Raw genomic sequence first — 20,644 nt, forward strand, 5'->3', positions numbered from 1 at the left:
ACTGGTTAAATGTTACATTTATTATTCTTCCTATTTATTGGAGCTGTAGAGCTTCTTATTCCTTCTGACAAATCACATTATAATTAAACTGTTCATTACATTCAAGTAGGCGTGTTGTATTTATAGGCCAGATTTCTTTTGAGTTATTGAGTACTAGATAAAACCCATACAATTCATATCAAATAGGCTAATAATTTTAAGAATTCCAAATGAGTGTAAGGAATGGTTTTAATTAAGTAGGAATAATGCTGTATTGGCTTGTCTGAGTGAGGTATGTTACAGTAAGGATATAAAACAGGGTACGATACATAACAAAACATAATGAGACATAAGGAAGTAAAATCCGTCTGAGAAGTAGACATAAAAAACATCACTGCCTTCTCACGATGTGTCATGTTCTGCAATCTCTTCATATTTACTAATAATCCATCTTAATGCCACTCTGTGAAAGGACGCAAAACATAAAGACATATCTGCTAGAACGACACTGCAGAATGTGCATGAAGGTGAGGCCATGAACCAATTACACACTTCCTTTTGCTAACTGGCTCGAAGGACAGTGCAGTAGAAGGGTGACATACAGCACAGAGAGCAGCAGTAATCGATTTTGCACCATTAAATATTACGATTATTTAGTACATTGATCCTGGTGCCAGACTCAAGCAGATAATGTAGTTAGGTCATGTTTATACTATTAGAAAGATCAGGTTCAATGACCAAGAAGTTTTAAATTTATTTTCATAGCTAAAGAAATGGGCAATAACTGCAGAAGACCACATCAGGTTTTACTCAGGAACAGGGATCTGATTCACCTAAACTGTACAGTTGAAGATGAAAGTTCACTGGGATCATATTTTCCCTATTGTGATATTTGATGTACACATATAATGTAAATTAGGATCATACCTGTATCTGCATGTTTTCATGCTTTACTGCCACATAATTGGCTGAATGAGCAACTGCATGGCTTCCTAATAAAGTGGACGATGTGTGCATTTACTATATTGGTAGTGTGTGTATGATTACTATAGAAAAATAAATAAAAATCATAAATATAAAAATAAAATGAAATCACAATGTTTTTATTTATTCTATCTTGTATATTATTATAATAATCGCACCTCTAAAAGGACAAAATTACACATACTGACATCACACATGATACTGATTTTATATATAAAGATTATTTCTTTTGTTTTGCTTTCATCTGTAAAGCAGACAATGTTTTTTTTTTTTTTTTTTCATATTTTAGTTGGTTTTAAGTGGTGTTTAAGTTATATTTACAAGTCTATATTGACGTTAGTGCCAAATTGGTTGATATTACTTGTCCGTGCCTTTTACTTGACAATTGCGATGCAAATATCTAACACATCTGGACACATGTTCACCTGCCGTCATGCTGTTTATCCGCATGGCGGTCTGTTTAGACGCGCTGCACGCTTTTTAGAACCCTCTTTTTGATTGACATTCTGGATCGTCGAATCAAATTTACACAAAAATTAGCCAGCCGCCGAGCCTTGAATGCTGTCCAATCAGAGTAGGCTTTGGGTGTTACCTATGCAAATGTGGTAGCCAGGGAGATGCGTGCGCTCCATTCATTCCGTCCGAAAGAAGAAACGACTGCGCGCGTGCGGCTCCGCGATTCTGCACGGTTCCCCGCCGAGCGCCGTTCACGCGTTTGGCCGTTTACAGGAACACTTTGCGGACACACACACACGCAACACAAACATCTGGGTGAGTCATCCATGCGTCTACTTGCATCTGTACTAGCTTTTATAAAGGTGTGCGTAATGTTGTGATAAACGTAACAACCTTAAAGTGACACCACCTGTATGATTAAACTTGTTTAGATTATTTCCCTCTTATAATAAATGTGTCATTGTCTTCAGGTTGTCAGCAGTCACTTTTTTTTTTATAGAAAACGTCTGAGACCCTACCCAGCTGTTTTTGCTTGTTGTTTGTTGATATGAAAGCCTACAGTAATTTCTGGATTCTTATTTGAATATGAAAATTTGTCCTTGCACTTTTTTAGCCATCACAAACAATCCAGTCACAGCTAATGGTTGTATTTTCTAATCATTAAAATGCATGTCTGATTCCTGACTGCGGTGTTGCGTTGCTCTGCATGAGTGTGGTTATGTTCAGCAGTCTGTCCATGTTGACATGTATATGTGTTTGTGTCCTATTGTGTGTGTGTGTGTTCAAGTGCAACTGTGCAGTGTTGTACTACTCAAGAGAGCAGACTGTATAAGTGGTTTATTTACCCCATGCATGGGCAAATGTGTATCTAGACAAAGCTGTGAGCACCTATCCAGTCTGACTATCTGCAGTGAGATATTGCTGCATAACATCTTTCATCCTCCTCTCATTAGAAAGCTGATACTGGATAGAGTTGTTACAGTGTCAGTTTTGTGTGAGTCAAGTTTTATTGAGCCACTCAGCCATGCAGTGATACAGAGTAAATAAATAACTGTGTTGAGTGAAAGTGGAGAGGGACATGGAGATGATGCTGACCAGACAGACAAACCCTGACCACAGAGAAACTCCCAGAAGAATCTCAAAATCATCAAATAACAAGTATTTTTAGAAATGGTGATGAAATATCTGGTACTTGTGGAAAAGACAGGTGCTGATGTATCCCTAAGTAAACAGCAATTTAAAGTTCCTGTAATATTATTTAATGCATTAATTGTTCCTACAGTTCTCAGTCATTAAAAAGTGAATTGAATGACTATTTTTTCATGCGGTGTGAAACAAAGTTATCATCGTTGGACTGAGCCGGGGTTTTTTTGCTATGTTTATAAAATAAATTTCCTTCATGACAACGCTACTTGATATGGACATACCTCATTATTATTCACGTTATTCCCACAAACTGTCACACTTTAGCCCTCCTGTTAGATATATCACATGAAAGTTTCTTTTTTTCTCCAGTGTTTTCTGGCCCTGTGTTGCTGGTGACTAAATACAGGTGATAAGAATGGAGCCTAAACTCAGTCCCTCTTTGTTCAAACATCCTCCTTAATCTACTCTCCTGACTGAATCTCATGAATGCAAAAACAAAAAAAAAGAAAGAAAAGAAAAAATCCCATTCAAGGAAACACATGGCCACTGTCAGTATTCCGTTTTGTTCTAGACAAAAGAAGCCAGGCAGCGCCAGGTGTATCAAATTGTGCACGCAGAGCCGTTTGATCGATTGCCCACATGCTCTGTTTCTCATGGAGATGGATGGCAGTTCCAAAATGGCTGAACTCAAAAAGCCGTGGACAGTCACAAGCTCCATATCATAACTAATCAGCGCACCTCAAGGGAACTCAATGATTGGAAAACAAAAAGCATGCATGAGCAAAAAATGAGCAAATTACAGTTTTGTTTTTCTTACTTCCAAAAGATGCTATTGGTAGATGCCGTTGGTATTGTTACAGTATATTGTTCTCGTCTAAAAGAACCTGAAGATCCTTTTTATTTGCTTTGCACAACTGCCTGTTCTGAATGTGAATGAGAAATGTGTGTAGTGCTATAATGAGCAAGAAGGCTGTCAAACACATTTAGCAGCTCAAGTCATCGCATGATGCTACAGGCCATGTTTGGACATCACAGAGACATTGTTCCTCATGCTCACCCTAATGTTATAGTATTTGGATCTGACAGAATCTGGTAAATACAGGTTAACATAGCTAATGCAGAGAAATAAGATAATATATCACACCTTGCCAAACTTGCTGCTGGCATGAATTTCCACTGATATGCTACTAAGTCAGGTGGTATTTTCACTAAACCAGTGGGTGGCTTTCAGCTCTCCTTCTATTTACAGCATTTGATCTTTAACAGGAAACGATTTGATTTTGGGAGAGACAATTTCACTGAGAGTTTTATTTTATATAGACAGAAATCACCCACTTATCCTTCAGCTTAGTGCCAGAGATTTATCTTTAAGCAGGCTACTGAGTAGCCTTGGGAGAACTTGGCTATTGCTTCATATATTGAATCTGATGACTATTACTTATAGATTAATCACTATTCAGATATGATTAGTTATACATGGGGAGGTGGTTTAATTTTCAACAGTATTACTGGAAATGGAAACGGAATGTCTTTTTTACAGACTGCATAAGTATGGGTCTTAAAATGACCTATGCCATAAAATGACCAGTAGTAATAACTGTAGGTACTGTAATATATAACCTACCCAAGTTGATATAGATAGGATTCCATTGTTTCCTTCTGGAGACTCTTGACACTCCAGGACACACTCTTTTCTTTTGTCTCCCAGCAAATCCAAATTCTCCTTGTTTAAACTGCAGAAAGAAAACAGACAATGTTTAAAAGGACTTGTCAGAGAAGTGACAGGAAATTTTAAGTAAAGCTTACATGCTTATTAAGGTCAAGTAACCTACTAATGATCAAGTGCAATTTGTGTGGTCACAAGCACTACAGCTAGTGAATTAATGGACATAATAAGCACTTTACACTAAAAACAGGAGATGTGCATTGTACAGTATGCTTGGAGCACTTAGTGTGATGACCATCATTACGACTGTCCTATATCCTGTGCAAATCAATCATAAATGTTAGATACCTCCTCCAGCAATGGTACTAAATGATACGTCTAAAAAAACGCATTTCTTCTGAATACTGCTTTAAAGAAATTTGGAAAACAGCACAATATGTTCAATAAAATATAGGTACTATAAAGTATTGTAATTGCTATATTTATTGATTGATTGTCAAGACTAAGATAAAACTTGATCCAAAAGCAGTACAATGAATGTGTAGTGGCTTGAACATTAAATGTTGATTAAGTCCTAATTACATTACTAAGGCCTCTGAGTCTGAACTCTTTGCCAGAAGGGATTTTATAGTCATCAGGTGCAACCCACCTGTTCACTGAGATGTTATGAAATCATGGATGTTGTGCAAGCTCTCAGGTTAGTAAGTTAATTTAAATAATTATAAAGCACAAGCTGCAGCCACAGTCAGACTTTCCTTGTCTGGTTTTGTTGGTCTGTACAGCTACCCCTTACATTCACAAAATTTGCATTTCTCCAACAAGCAACCTATGCTGAAAGTTTTTCTTATTACCTACAGTCCCAAGGGTAAAACAGGAAGCTTCCTTACCAGTTGTCACCCTTGGGGGTCTGGGCTGTTGATGCAAGGATATCCTCATGAGCAGGTGGAGAATGCCTTGTTTTTTTCCCTGTGTATCTGAGATACTGTAAAAATAAGGCAAACATGTAGTTTTGAATATAAACAAGGCCTTTGAGATTCACACATTCTTAAATCTGTTTAATCCTTTAAATAGAGCACTGCGTTAGAAACACTAATGAATTCAGTACATTAAGGGATGTAGAGATGCACTAGTACAGTTGCTTGGTATCAAACAGAGTTTCCTTCTATACCCTTGGTGCTGCCACATGAGCATAATTTTGCTATAGAAACAACACCTGTTTCAGAGGTTCTCATTCCAAATGGTGCATTGGGACCAGGGCAATACCAAGAAGTCAGAAACTACGTGTGTTTTCTTTTCCATTAACCACAATTTTTCATCAACAAAACATGCAGGAAGGAATCTCTTGTAGCAGCTTCGCTCGAACCTGACTTAAAAAGTGTTCCAGTGGAGTCAGTGGGAGTTATTTGTTGGTTACTTGCTAACATCACTTAAAACCAGAAAAAGCAACCTTTTAATTATCGCTACTAAATTGTCTCTGATGCTTTGGCTTTTGTATGAAACATAAATATAGAGAAATAGAAAAGAGCTAAAATGCACCCAGGCATGCAAAATATTACCATTAGCAGCCATTATTATTGTTATTAGTCAGAACAAATAAATAAAATAATAAAAAATCTATTCTTTCACCTGGACCCAGTCATACATTATTTAGAAGCCCCTTTTGTATTGGGTCTGTCACCCCTAGGCAGTACACAAAAGCACTTCCAGTGGATGATGATGGTGTCTGACAGTTATGGATCTGCCTCTATTCCTTAGATAAGCATGGTTGACCTTTAGTGCTCAACAGCTGCATTATTTATGCCCACTACTGGTTGTTATGCCTTATGTGCCAGTGAGGAATTTAATGACTCACCTGTAATTGAGCAATATTTAAGGGAAAGGTCCCTAAGAAATTTCATATATTGACATTCTTTTGAATACACTGCATATTCCAGGGGAACACCATAGTGTGCAATGAAAAATAAAAGTTAGTTATTACTATTGTACACCATTTTAATTTCATTTTCAAAACTAAACCTACATTTTTTATTAAAATTTCTTGTTGAATGTAATGTTTAATTGATGATCTACCGATGGATGATTATGAAAATTACATTTGATAAAGTACACATCTACAAACAATTTAATAACAACTATTTTAATTGTTAGTAAATTACAACTTCCAACTATTTTAGTTATTAGTCCATGGTTTGAAGCATTAGCACTTTTCAGCAGTTCAATATTGGACCTTCTACTTCATCTGCCATAGTTGTTTGTGTACACATCAATTACTCCATGCACATACACACACACATTTATTAACACATACTTGCTATTTAGTGCATACTAAATGAATTATGAAAATCCATTAGTTCAATACATTAACAGTGCTACAGTGTGGTCTGAAGGCTTGTTTGCAATTTTTTCATTTTTGTTTTCATGTCAACTTCTTTTAGTTCCTCTTGACATGATCTTAAATCAAACAGCAGACAAGAATTAAACATGCAAATAATTGATTGTCTGTAGTAGGCCGTGTAAAAAGAGCAAGGCAGTTTTTACACCAAATTCTCAATAATTTCCAGTCAGTAAGATGCTTCCGCTGAGGTGGTTGGTGAAGCCAACCAAATACATCTTTTGTGAGCTTCTGCCCATGCAGAATCACAAACGCACTTTGGGGAATGGACTATCTGCCCTCTACCATAAACATGAACTCAAAAATGGCCACGATTAACTAGGGTCACTGTGATTGACAGGAAAGAAAGCGTATGACGTCCTGGCCACCTAAAGATTTGCTCCCTTGGCTCCAGGCCACAGATTGCTGTAGCAAAAAGAAAATGCAGTTGGGAGTAAAAAGGAATAAATATGCAACACCTATCTTGTATGTAAAAGCTAATGATGTAAATACGTATGAGTGTAGCTATAACATTTGTACCGATACTGGTGTCATTTTACTTTTTCATGGATTACTTTTTCAACTTAGACTGCATTAACACACACTAGGTTACTTTGGAATTTCCCATTTTGTTTGTGAAGATGCAACAGTAGCAATTTAATATGCCAGTCTTCTATATATCACTCTGTCCCAGTTACTCATTCCAAAGCTAGCTGGAACTTATTCTTCAGGTTAAATCCAATAAAAATCGGCAAACTGAGTCGTCTTGACTTTTATTTTTCAATCATACTCAGTGACTAGCTCAGAGTTCTCCACAAATGACAAAAATGTACTTTTTTTCCCTTTCACTGATCTATTCTTCACATTCCTCTGTCTCTGTCTCCTTTGTGTGTTGGAATTAATCCACTGCAATGTCCCACTGCAGAGTCCAGAGTTCCAGATCTCATTCAGCAGCTCTTAAAAGGACGAGACAGACGTGGCTGGAATGCCAAAGACATCACAGAGACCAGCAGCCTGCCAGCTGTGGTCTATTGATCTATCTGAGTGATAATGATCAGAGAGAGATGGAGGGGAAAAAGTGTAACAGCGATGATATGAAAGCTTAATAAACTGTCATGTGATTTTATCACAGCTTTACCTGGAGAACTCTCGACTGGAAGATCCTGTAAAATGTTGATATGGGCTTTAGACAAGTAGTGGAACATTCTCCAAGTCTATTTATCCCTCTTTCTGCAGTGACATACACCAACGTGCAGGCTTGATTGGGTTTGGGTTTGAGACATCGAAAGTGGGGTGGATCCAAAGAACTCTGGGGAGCTTGAGCTGGACTGCTACAGGGTTGATTAACATAGAGATGGGGAAAGGGCCGAAGTGTGGGGCAAGCTTCCTGTGGGTCGCCCTCAAGGGAAGGTTTCTGGGGATGGCATTTGTGGTTGGTGCAACGGGAGTAACTCTTGGAGACCTTGAATAGCATGGATCAGGCTCTACTCCAGACCCACCGACAGTGCTTGACAAAGGCCAGGATGGATGGGACCAGTGTCTCCAGTAACTGAGGGCAGAACAGTGGGGGCAGAACTCTTTTCAAAAGCGGAACTTTGGTCAGAAACAATGTTTCGGGGAATACATTTATGTATTTATGTGCAGGCGTAAAATATGCTGGAGGAGCTGGGTGGTTTGCTTGGTCAATGTTAACTTGGGTGGCGGTTCACCATGGAAAAAAACACAGTGATGCCAGATGAGGGCACCACTGACAATATCCAGAGCGATGTGAAACCAGGGACAATGGGGAGCTGGGAGAGGACGAAGGTAGCCAGTTGGTGAAGTCTTGGGGCTTTTCTTCTAAGTGCAGACAAGGCATGCCGCCATGAATGGTCCAGGATGGCCTTCTTGAGGTCTGGCTACTAGAATCTCTGCTTTAGGACAGACAATTGTCTCTTTTCTCAATGTCAAGGCGGAGGGCTCAGATGGTGACAGAGGACGAGAGGATGTGGTCTGAGGTGAGTTTCTCTGGGACAGGGCAATCTGGCAAGTTTAGGTGTTATAGGTGTGTAGCTGAGTTGGTAAGAAGGCAGCACACGCCTTGCTGAACACTTGGCTTAAGTCATGATAGGTGGCAGGAACAGAAGTGAGGTTGGTCAAAGGCTTGTCTGTTACTGGTGCTGGTTCAGGAGAGGCTGGTCGATATCCACTCCTGATGTTGCTTGGATCTGATTGGACCTGAGATGCTGTGAGCATTTACTGTGTCCATGTCTGGCCAGATGGTACTGTCAGAAATGGCAGGCAAAGACCCAAATACAGAACACAGATACAATTTTTAAAAATTGGTCTTTTATGAGGACAGGCACATTACAAGAAGGCTGAGCTCAAAGTAACAAACAGTCCAATATTCTAAGTAATGGGTAAACAGGGCAATGCAGGACAGGCAGGAATCAATGTCAAAAAACAGTCAAGTAATCCAAATCACAGGCAAACAGGGCAAAGCAGAGCAGAGAGAAATCAAGTTCTTATACAGTCCAATAATCCGAAACACAGGTAGACAGAACAATACAGGGCAGGCAGAGACAGTAAGGGTAGAACAGGCAGGGTCAATCCAGGCAGAATATGAACAGGAATAAAGGTGGGATGATTTGACAGAAGTGCTAGGCAAACTGAAAAGACAATCTGGCAAAGACAGTGAGTTTATGGTGTGCTGATGTAGTGTCGCATGGTACAAATGTGGCAGATTCTCCGGAAGTGTTTCCCCAAGATGCTCGCCAACACGGAAGTATTGTCAAAAAAGTGCACAAAGCACAAGCTGACAGTCCCTGTCTCCCAGGATGTCTGGATTTGTGTCACTTTTCAAGAAATCAATAATGCTTATCAGCTTAACAACTGACAGCCATCAGTCCTTGCACATGAAGATTTTAAAATGCCACAATTTCTTTGTTTACTTTCACTATTATTTTAAATATGTATTTTTTTTCTACCCAGTATAATCATACCGTGCTTCTTAATCTTAACCACAATTTTCATATACTTTTTTCTATGTTGTATATCTAACTTATATTTGTATTCATTTAATCATTTGTATATGCATAACTATGACTCTATGTACGTATACATGCAGTCAAAAATCATAGTAATCAGATTCTTTTGCCTTGATTGAAATGCCTTCATGTAAACAAATTAGATCCAACTGAACTTGATACAAATGAAATTTCTGATTGAAAGGAGGTGCTGTAAATTTAAAATAATCCGTTATACATAAAAAATAATCATGTAAATGCTTGAATTCAATTGTTTTCTCAGTTTATTTAAAAAAAAACCCTTGGGCTCATAGGCAGTACAGCGGTGTATATGTTTGTTTATGTTTTACGTTCACACAGAGGTTTTGTTCAGAATATATATAATGCACACGATCATGAATATTTTAATCGGTTTGTTGTATTCACGGTACATTTACACAGCACTTTCAGAATCTGCATTTAGATTAAATTCATTTGTATTGAGTTTAAAATGGCTGCATGTAATTAGACCTAGTGAATCTACTGCAGAGCCAAATACAAGCTTTATACCAGCCATGGTGGGGTTTTATGCCTCATCTGGCTTCTGTGCTTAACTTAACTTTTTGTCTAGGAATTATCTAGACAACTATGTCTTTAATTATATAATTATCTAATTATAACAGTATTAAGATTACTGCCCTCATTATTGCAACACAACCACTCACCTTTTCCAATAATAGAACCCACATTTCATTGACTTAATACATCTAATAATAAATTAAAGCAATAGCTACCACCATTAAATTGATAAGTGGGATGAAGCAAGTTTAGCCAACCTTCACTTAATTAAAGAGGGGAATGATATCCTTGCTCAAGGTGATTTTATAGATGTTAAAGCCTGTTTTACTGACTATTTTATTTAACTACACTCCCACTGTGGCAATATTTGTGGCATTCTTCAAGTCTGGCATTCATCTTTCACTGATCAGTGTCATGTTCTAGCAAAAACTAATGTCTCTTAAATAGAATCATAAATCAGAAGAAAAAAGGTTGTACTGCAGCCCATACTGATTTAGAAATGCTATGATACTGCTACAGGTTTGCTTTTTTTAAAAAGCATTGATGAAGAAATCTACTTGGAGATCTGTTAATAAGACCTGTACACATAAATATCTAAAAAGCACTTAGTTTTACTGTAACACGTTTTGAGTTTTGATTTAACTCTAAACAGCCCAAAACTGCTGAATCAGATTCAGAACACAGTACATGGTCTTAAAATCACACCCCAAACAGAAATGTGGTAGAAAACCACCAGAGGAAACCACATGAGAATCAAAGCATATTCTGCTTGGAGAGAAACAGCTAGGATTTTAAAAGAGAGAACCGCGGTGATGATACTGAGCCATCAGTTACAATGATTTGTCTATTTGATCTTATGGAGAAAATACTAGGGAACTTTTTCTTCACATTTTGGGAAAACAGGTATTGGACCTTACATTGAAACTAAAATATCTAAAATTAAATATAGTATATATTATTGGACTGGAGGTCTAAACCTTTCACTCATGAACATAATAATTTTTTTCATTGTTATGAATTGTTTAAGGCAGGGTTTCCCCAATGGAGCCCCAAATTGGTAGCCCTGCATTTTTGTTTTATTCCAGATTTATAATTTTGCAAATTGTTGTAGCAGTGGAACATTTTATCATAAGTAATATATGTGTTCCCTAAATGACAACTACAAACCTTGCAATAGGGATCATATTTAGTGCATATACAAAGACTTATGTAGATGCTCTGTTTAAATCAATTTTTAATTAATCTTTCCACATATATTTGTATTGGTTTTCTGGTCGTCCCACCGAAATGTTGCCAATGTAGATGGATGGAGATATTGTCTGCTTTTTACAAAACACCTTTGCAAGTGCAGTATGTCACCATAGCAAAAAGGAATAAAACACCATAAACACTTGTAATTTAAATGTGTGTTGTTTGAATGTGACTGTGTTGAATGTGTTGTTGGTAACAGTTCAAAATTGTATCCTACAAAAATGTATTCATAATTAATAATATTCCTCATAATCTTTAGTAAAAGAAATTTATTTAAAAAAAAAAAGGCTCCTCTCATAGCTTCATTTGTATTGTGTGACCTTACATGAGGTCACAAACACTAGTTTGGCAATCCCTGGTTTTAAATATCTCACATTTCATTACTGAAATATTTTAAACCAAGGGATTTAAACAAGAAATATTTTTTATTTAGCTGCATGCTTCCATTCTGTGATATTATGTTGGCTATTTTCATGAACCATTCTTTATTATCATAGCAGCTCTGCTGTTCTGCATCTGAAAAGCACTGTTCACACTAAGCAGCCCCCTAAAATACCATTTGCATCTTATACCAAGAGAGCCAAGAGTATTTTTTTTAAATGTATTTTTGTGAAAATATTTTTTTATGGTTGTTGGAATACAATCTATAAAATATATTAGAACAATAGAGTTCATTTTTACTTATATTTACTTGGATGGTGAGGCTGAGGGCCTCAAGGGCCTGTCATCTACTGTATGTAAACTAATAAATGCCTTTGTGTCTGGGCTCTAAGATTTTTATTAATAAAAGATTAAAAAGTCAGGGCATTATTTAATCAACAAAGGATACAGATGTTCTCATACACTGGATACAGTGTTCAAAGGTAAAAATCTACATAACTGGATAACCCTAATTAAATATTTATACTCCTTCAACAGAGTATTTGAGACGGATAAAAGCTGCTTAACTAGATGCTTAACTAGAACTGTTTATTAAATCACTTCAAACAGGAATACTGCCCAAGCCAAATAGAATAAGGGACATAAATAATTTGCAATAGCGCTTTTAGAGAGAACTGCGGAAATGTTGGGAACCTAATCATAACTAATCATAGCTCGTTGGGATCAGATCCAGGGTTTGCAATCTTTAGAATGATGGGAAATAAAATTAGCAGCACAAGTATTACTAAATACAAATAGTTTTGCTACAAGTAAAGATAAATATTGGAAATGAAAAAAGACCCACTGCAGAACAAGGCATTGTTGGTTATTCCAAAAGGACTGATGAATATCTTTCTAGAACTCTCTACACTGAACTACAAAATGGTTCAGAGCGAGCTCAGTGAGGAGACGTTTTTGATTCACAGTGTTGCCAGGTTTGTTTTACCATCATTTTTGTTCAATTCTGTGGTGCTGCCTGTGTCACCAACTGATTTTCTCATCATCCGTAGAACCCCAAATCTCTGGAGCTATTCCTTAACTAGCTATGATTATCCTGTGTCAGTTATAAACATTCATAGAGAAATACATGAAAGTGGCCTGACACAACATCAGAGACAACCCTTACCCCCTCTGCTTTAACACGCTTTTTTTTTTCCTGTCAGAGGAAGCTCTATATTTAAATACTGCATTGTTAAAATAAATTGTGTGGTGGTCCTTGTGTATAATACAATGCATTTTGCAGTGATGGCCATGGTTTTTAAGGTGATTATGGGACATTTATACTTCGAATATTGTTATTTTTGACATGAAAGAGGCACAGATGTCGCATAGCGCATTTGGCAGATGCCCTCATCCAGAGCGATTTACAGTTATAACTCTTTTTTACACAATTGAGCATTTGAGGGTTAAGGGCCTTACTTAAGGGCCCAACAGTGGCAGCTTGGTGAACCTGGGATGAATTTGAACTCATAACCTTCTAACCAGTATGCTAACACCTTAACCTCTGAGCTACCTCAGCCCCTTTGAAAACATTGCCCTTTTTCCCCCATGAAATCCCCCTTTTTTCCCTTGAACATGTTTTTGTTAAAACAACTGCTGCCTTGTGCAGTGCTGTAAGCAACCATGTGATCTTTTAAATGTATATGTCTCAGAAAAGAAATCTTTTTGCTTTTCTGTTTGAAGTATAAGACCAACATAATATCCGCTAAGGCCTTTGATGCTTAGTAGAGCTTGTAGTGGCACACAGGAGATGCTTGGTGCTTGTAACAGTAGTTGTTATCACTAGTGTTTGCTGCTCCTTCAGGGTGGATGAGTTTTAGTAGAGTGGTCTGATTACTGTCCCTTTATAGCAGTACTTTAATGCTAATCACACTCTTGTAAGTGGATTCTTTAGCTAACTATAGTGTACAATTTTAATAAACTTCAGCAGGTGTTGATTAGATCCACAATAAAAAAAGAAAGCTCTTTCAAGAACCCTTTTTATCCCTTATTTTTAGTTCTTTATGTGTAGTCCATAAACCTCTGTGCAGATTACATTATAGTTTTCTTTATTTAGCAACGCATCATGTACAGAAGTGATGTTGGTAATATTAAGTACTCTTACTGTTTCTGTTGCAATTAACGAGGGGATTTGCATCCTGGAGCTGATTTGACAATCATTAGGATGTGTGAGCACCTCTATAAAAGCAGAACTTTTAGGCAGTTTGGTTGTGTGGAATGATTGTTTGTTTCCAGGCCAAAAAGAAATGCCAATCAATATAGGAAGGCCATTTTCACACAATTTGAAAACATAATTCTACTGTGATAAGGTTTATTAAGTGACAAAATAGCTGCCAGTCTGTATAAGAGGGTTTTTCCCATCAAATTCGCCATAAGCTCAGAATGTCTGCTTGCCAAAGAATGTTGAATTCTAAAGTATGTGACACTCAAAAGAAAATTGACTAAACAGATCTTATACAGTATATGGGGTAGCCAAGCACAAGCCTCTGTTTTCCTATAACAACTTGTTACAATGGCCTAAACAAAATCTGAGAAAGTAGAGTGATGTCCATATAAGAGCAAAGTGAATCTCTCTGGTCATGATGCTTAGCTCAGTTTGGGGGAAACCTGGGTCATGCAACAATGATCCCAAGTGAGCCAGCCAAATTACTACACAATGGCAAAAAGAGAGAAAACTGAGTAGGTCAAGGTCCGTACTTCAGCCCCAACAAGGTACCACTGCAAGGAGAGCTATGCATAAGCAAATTCTATTAACTAAAAATAAATTTAATTAACGGCTTTAAAACAGGTTAGTAAATATTACAATATATTACAATACAATACAATACAATACAATACAATACAGATACATGCAATACAATACAAAAGGTAAATAAAGATTAATTGAGGGTACTTAAATTTGACCTGAACAGAAATGCTTATAATGCAAATGATATAATTGAGCAGTGGAGCTGTTCTTGTAAATATTTACTCAGTTTCTCGTTAGAGAAAGTAAGATAATGTTAGGTGTGTGTAATATAGGAAATATGACTCACATTAGGTATGCTTCAATGACCTTTGCATATTGTTAATGGTTTTCTGAGGGCTGTGATGAACACAGGCTAGCATACACTCCTACAAGGTACTAGAATATTTTAAATGCATTTAATATGAATGTGAATCATTTCATTGTCTGAAAAGTATCATGAATCCTATGCCATTAGTTTTAAAGTTCATTAACTGCTCAGATGTTCAATTAAAGCTTCCTGTCTAAAGCCTGCGAATGGGTGTGTTGCCTAGAGGAGCAGAAATTACCTGAAAATTCCAAAAAGGTCAAAGAGAGAGAGAATGAACAGAATAGAGCAAGTGATGGTGAAAGAATGGAGATGGAGATGAATGCTTACCTCTGATTAGTCATCATGATCACACATAAATGGCCTCCTGTCATGAGGAGAGAAATGTGCTGTGGGCGACTGGGCTCCAGCAGCTCTGGTGCATAACCGCTGATGCGTTTAGCCATTATAGCTCCTCGTCAAGTATTTAGACCTTTTAAATATTTAATCAACTTTAATAAGCTAAGAGTCCAGGTTATGACTCATTACAGTGGCACCCCATTTTTCATGTGTACCCAAATAACCATTTTTAAAGCTTATAGAAATGTGCACTTGCCAAATATATCCCAGGCTTCTGGGTGGGCAGATATGTGTCATGTTGTAAAACATAATGTCAGTACCAGGTTGAATAGACACGTTTCGAAGTCTCTAAAAGATCAGAAAGGCTTTAATAAATTGTATTGGCTAATCACTAGTTCTCAAGACATTTCTGAAAGGAATTTTTGGCATGACCCAAATGTCAATTTAAAATCAGAATTAATAATGGTTATCAACTACCATAACTATAGATTTTTTTTTTGCAATGTGGTGAGCATGTTGTTGTAATAACCCCACAGCCATTAATTAATAGCCCATCATTATCTCTCTATTTTTGTCCATAAACAGGCTATTAAACATGGGGAAACACAATAGCAAGCTTGCTCCTGAGGTTCTGGATGACCTGACCAAGAGTACAGAGTTCAATGAGGCAGAGCTGAAGCAATGGTATAAAGGCTTCTTGAAGGACTGTCCCACTGGCATCCTTAACCTGGAAGAGTTTCAGCAGCTTTATGTCAAGGTAAGTCCTTTTGGACAAATAGCACCAGTCAACTAGGACTGTGTTTTTCCCATTAATTATGATATCAAGTTTTCAGCTGTATGGTTTTGTACATGCTTTCATTCTATTCACTGTCACCCTGGTTTGTCAAATTGAGGTTAAATTATCTAGAATTACTGTAGAGCCCCAAGTTTCATTGGTTTCTATTTGGGTCATTTATTTTTTTTAATTTTTAATTTATAAACACCATATAGAACAAAGACAAAAGATAACTATAAAAATGCTTGACTAATCTGCTATATTAAAGTTAACTTTGATTACTTTCTGAACCCACTAAAGAGGATGTTTGTTGCAGACTATTATATGCCAGGTAATATTTCATCCAAAGTGACCCATAGCAATATTGTTTGTTACAGTTTTTCCCCTATGGTGATGCCTCGAAATTTGCTCAGCATGCCTTTCGCACCTTTGACAAAAATGGGGATGGCACAATTGACTTCAGGGAGTTCATCTGTGCCCTGTCCATCACCTCTCGAGGAAGCTTTGAGCAGAAACTCAACTGGGCCTTCAATATGTATGACTTGGATGGAGATGGCAAGATTACACGCATGGAGATGCTTGAAATTATAGAGGTGAGACTTTTATTATATACTTTGACTTGATCAAGCTTGGTCGATCATTAGCATCTTTCTGAGGGGAAAATCATGCTTGAAACTAATTTGTCTGATTTTCATTTGTGTCTATTTACCAACTTTGTGTTTTTTGTCTCAGGCGATTTATAAAATGGTTGGCACGGTAATCATGATGCGCATGAACGAAGATGGCTTGACACCTCAGCAGCGTGTGGACAAGATCTTCAGCAAGATGGACAAAGATCATAATGATGAGATCACACTGGAGGAGTTCAAAGAGGCGGCCAAAAGCGATCCTTCCATTGTCCTCTTACTGCAATGTGACATGCAGAAGTAAGGGAAAAGAGGAGAGAGAGGGTGAGAGAGGGTGGGAGGGTGTAGGTACAGAGCAGGAGCTATGAAGCAACATGTACAGACATTTAGACAGAAGTAGGTTAGTAAGAGTAGAACTATACCACTATGTACATATAGTAGGTTGCAGTTGAATGTGAGAGTTTGCAGGTTTGGGGACAGTTTATAGAATTTGTGGAAAGTGATGAAAACCTGCATCTTTAGTCATGCAGTGAACTGCACTGCTTTTAGACAATTGTTGCTTTCAGGCCCAAGCCTGACAAGATACCATAGAACCTACATTATTTAAAAAGGCCATTTAAATATGTAATATTCCTGATCCTTAGAATTTTGATATAAAGTAGAAACCATGCAAATTTAGTGAACATTTCTGCAAAACTTAGGCAGCTCTCTATTCTTAAGGTATTTGTTTCCTTTAAATTTTGTCTAAGACTAAACATTAAAAACAGCCAATATAATTTTTTTCTAACCAGTGCACACTCTAAACAGTGCAATTTCCTTATTCCTTCCACAGATAAAGGACCATATTCAGAGTTGACTTACATATAAAAACGCGCACATCAGCATTCAAAACTCAAATATAACAACAGACTTGCTCACAACTCAGACGTGGGAGGCGTGTGGCCAAAAACAAATACACGTCTCAAGTACACGCAATTCTTGAAACCTTGAAACTAAGACAATTTTCTCATACAATGTCAGCATGAACGAGGAGCAGTATTGAGTCCAGCATCACTGGCTGACAATTTGATTTAACCACAAAATGTCAGTGATAGGACTGGCTATTATTATTATTATTATTATTATTATTATTATTATTATTATTATTATTTTCTATCTGCTGAATTTGTCAGGTATAAAAGCAAGCAGTTGTGTTTAAAGGCCATTGTCCTTGCATTATTGAAAACCCCAGCACTTCTGCTCATAAATCACAGGTAAATTTAATAATCTAAATGTTTTATCCAGAAAATCAAATTAGGCATCTGACTCGGAATACAGAACATTATCCTCATGTAAATATCAACATTTTTGTAACTTCAGCCTTCAACTCTGAATATGGCCCAAAGGATATAAAGCCTTGTGCATTATGATGGATACTAGACATGCCACCAATAACCTCCAACTATCCCTTATCTGAGACTGATTCATCAGTTGTGATGACAAAATACAGCTCAACCAAGCTGACATAAGCTTAACCACCTTAAATGTCATGGTTTTAAATAGTGAATAATTATTGTCTCACACTTCGGGGTCACTCTCACATATGAAAAAGGAATTTTGCTAGCCTTAACAATTAGAATATATGTATATGTAATTAGTGAAATGTAAATGTTTCATGAGACCTACTTTCATATTTCAACACTGCTGCAAAATACACTCTTTATAGGATATCAGTCTGTATCAATGTGTGAAAGTGTGAAAAATTTAAAGTGGAAATCTGAGGATTTGCATTTGTATGTGCAAACGTGTGTATACCTATTTCTGTAGTAGTTTGTATGTATGCATTTGTGTGTGTGTGTGTGTGTGTGTGTGTGTGTGTGTGTGTAGGTGGGTGCTTTAGGGAAACAATTGCCTCTGTCACTGACTGTCTGATAAAGTAGCTGTCCACACCAGTTTTAAGAGTATTAACGTGATGTTTGTTGTTGCTGGTGTGGTCGTCCCTGGTCTTACTGGTTTTCCAATCAGAGCTACCTTTCTCTGCTGTCTTGATGACATATAATCATTTATGTGTGCCTCAGTGTACAGCCTTATCAGATATCAAATAATCGTAATTGTATTAACATTGTCCGAATGTCTTGCTTTTTTTCCCTTTGGTATAGTCAACGTGAACGCATTCGGAATACAAAAGTCTGTGTTTCCACAATATTCATGCTGCAATACTTAGGAGAATATTGTTGCACTAAGTAGAGGCAAATACTTCTTGTTTTATACTGCCACATAGTGGTGAAATATTTACCATCTTTCAATAGGGCATAGAGTGGGGACTAAAGTGATGAGATTTTTTTTTTCTTCCTCGTACATACAACATAATGGACCAAAATAAATAAAGAAATAAAAATGATAATAAAACGTGAATTCTGTACTTATTGAGATTCCATGGTGCAGAAAACAGCGATTTCTTTCCCCTGTATTTTATTTAATATCTGCCATTTTTTCACACTGAGCTTGTGTTAGTCTAAATTGCAAATTCATGTCAGTGTCTGTTTTATTATAGCTTGTATGTAGAAAACAAATAACATAGATTTCAGCTTCTTAAGAGTAGCCTAAAATATCTTTACTAAGTGGTTTTAGTAGGTGATATAATGTGTCGGCTGTGGTAATGAATTTGCAGTGACTCATAAAGTCACAGCTTCCTGTGCATCATTTCACTCTGTTAATTTAACTGGGATATACTTTCCTTTTGCATTTCATTGCCACATTTATCATATCTGATGGAAGCTTGATTTTAACTTTCCTTTGCTTGTTGAATGTAGAAATGTAGAGGATAATGATGTAGTTGTGTAATGTGTCCAGTTATACCATAAATATTACGGTTGCACAATAACTGAAAACTCAATTATCATCTAATTTAACCAGTTTAGGAATATCTGAACATATTAGGGAAAAAAGGGAATAAAAAAGATTTTCCTTTCAGTTTTTATATTAGACTTATTTCTTTATTAATGTGTATATATTACATTATATGATTAAAACAGGCAGTAGAAATTGAATGCTTATTGAATGAACACTAAGCCAATAAAAGCATGATCATGGCTGAAATAAGATTAACTGAGCAGCTCTAATGAATATTTGAGTATTTGAATTAGAGATATAAAAGTTCACTATGAGCCTCTGTTACATTCAATTCACAGCTTAACAAGATTCTGGATGTTAATGTATATCCCAGATTATAAAGCATATTAGGGAATTATTACGAAGCAGTTGTGCAATACACTTTTAATAATATATCTATTCAGTTCTGTCACATTTTGCTTTTTAATATTGTAACTGTAAAGTTCCCCAAACAAAGATGTGTTATTTTTGGTACGTAGATGAATAAAATTGTGGGTGTCTGCTGAATTTCTTCTGTTGTATCTGTTCATATCTGTTCATTCAAAGACATGACAAGTAACATGTTCAAGTTTCATGAATCATGCAGTGTTGCATCTTTCTTTTACACACAACACCATGTACAGCAACCTGCACAGTATGACTCACTCAGATACTGTGATGTCATGATGAATACGGTTGCCATGGCACTGAAGCGGTGACTGGAACAAAAAACACTCTTAGGTGATCACACTGTTCATATATACTGTATACATAAGCAGGTAAAATGCATTTCTGCAAGAAATATGGACATGCACACACATACTGTACATGTTATTTCCTCAAAAACATGGACACACACACACACACACACACACACACACACAATCATCACCCTCTATGCTTTTTGGGACACAGCAACAGTTAAACATGCTCTCTGATGAATGTCAACACATCTGAACCCACTTTGGCCCTAAGAGACACACCAGACTCCCCTAAAAAACATACATGCAAACCCTTATTTTCATTGGACACAAGAGACCTTTTCTCAATTTTTCAACTAGTGATGCTAAATCTTAAGCAGTATTTAAATCTATGCACCATAAAAAGTGCACTCATCCATCCTGTTTTTGTGTTAGCACCATAACAATGAAACAAGCTTACATAA

General features: G+C 36.8%; 1 protein-coding gene across 1 annotated transcript; it reads left to right on the forward strand.

Moving 5' to 3' along the window:
* Positions 1 to 1,615: 1,615 nt before the first annotated feature.
* On the forward strand, positions 1,616 to 19,986 carry hpcal4 (hippocalcin like 4). The gene is made up of 4 exons (XM_060857353.1): positions 1,616 to 1,734; positions 15,814 to 15,985; positions 16,381 to 16,596; positions 16,736 to 19,986. The coding sequence occupies exons 2-4, from the start codon at positions 15,824 to 15,826 to the stop codon at positions 16,931 to 16,933; spliced, it is 576 nt and encodes a 191-aa protein (XP_060713336.1). The 5' UTR covers positions 1,616 to 1,734; positions 15,814 to 15,823; the 3' UTR covers positions 16,934 to 19,986.
* Positions 19,987 to 20,644: the final 658 nt, after the last annotated feature.

The sequence above is a fragment of the Tachysurus vachellii genome, chromosome 21 (genome assembly GCF_030014155.1).
Source record: "Tachysurus vachellii isolate PV-2020 chromosome 21, HZAU_Pvac_v1, whole genome shotgun sequence".
Classification (NCBI taxonomy): domain Eukaryota; kingdom Metazoa; phylum Chordata; class Actinopteri; order Siluriformes; family Bagridae; genus Tachysurus; species Tachysurus vachellii.

Coding starts and splice junctions, on each gene's coding strand:
- hpcal4 (XM_060857353.1), top strand. CDS start 15,824: ATGGGGAAACACAATAGCAAGCTTGCTCCTGAGGTTCTGGATGACCTG. Junction 15,986..16,380: donor TTCAGCAGCTTTATGTCAAG/GTAAGTCCTTTT, acceptor TGTTTGTTACAG/TTTTTCCCCTATGGTGATGC. Junction 16,597..16,735: donor AGATGCTTGAAATTATAGAG/GTGAGACTTTTA, acceptor TTTTTGTCTCAG/GCGATTTATAAAATGGTTGG.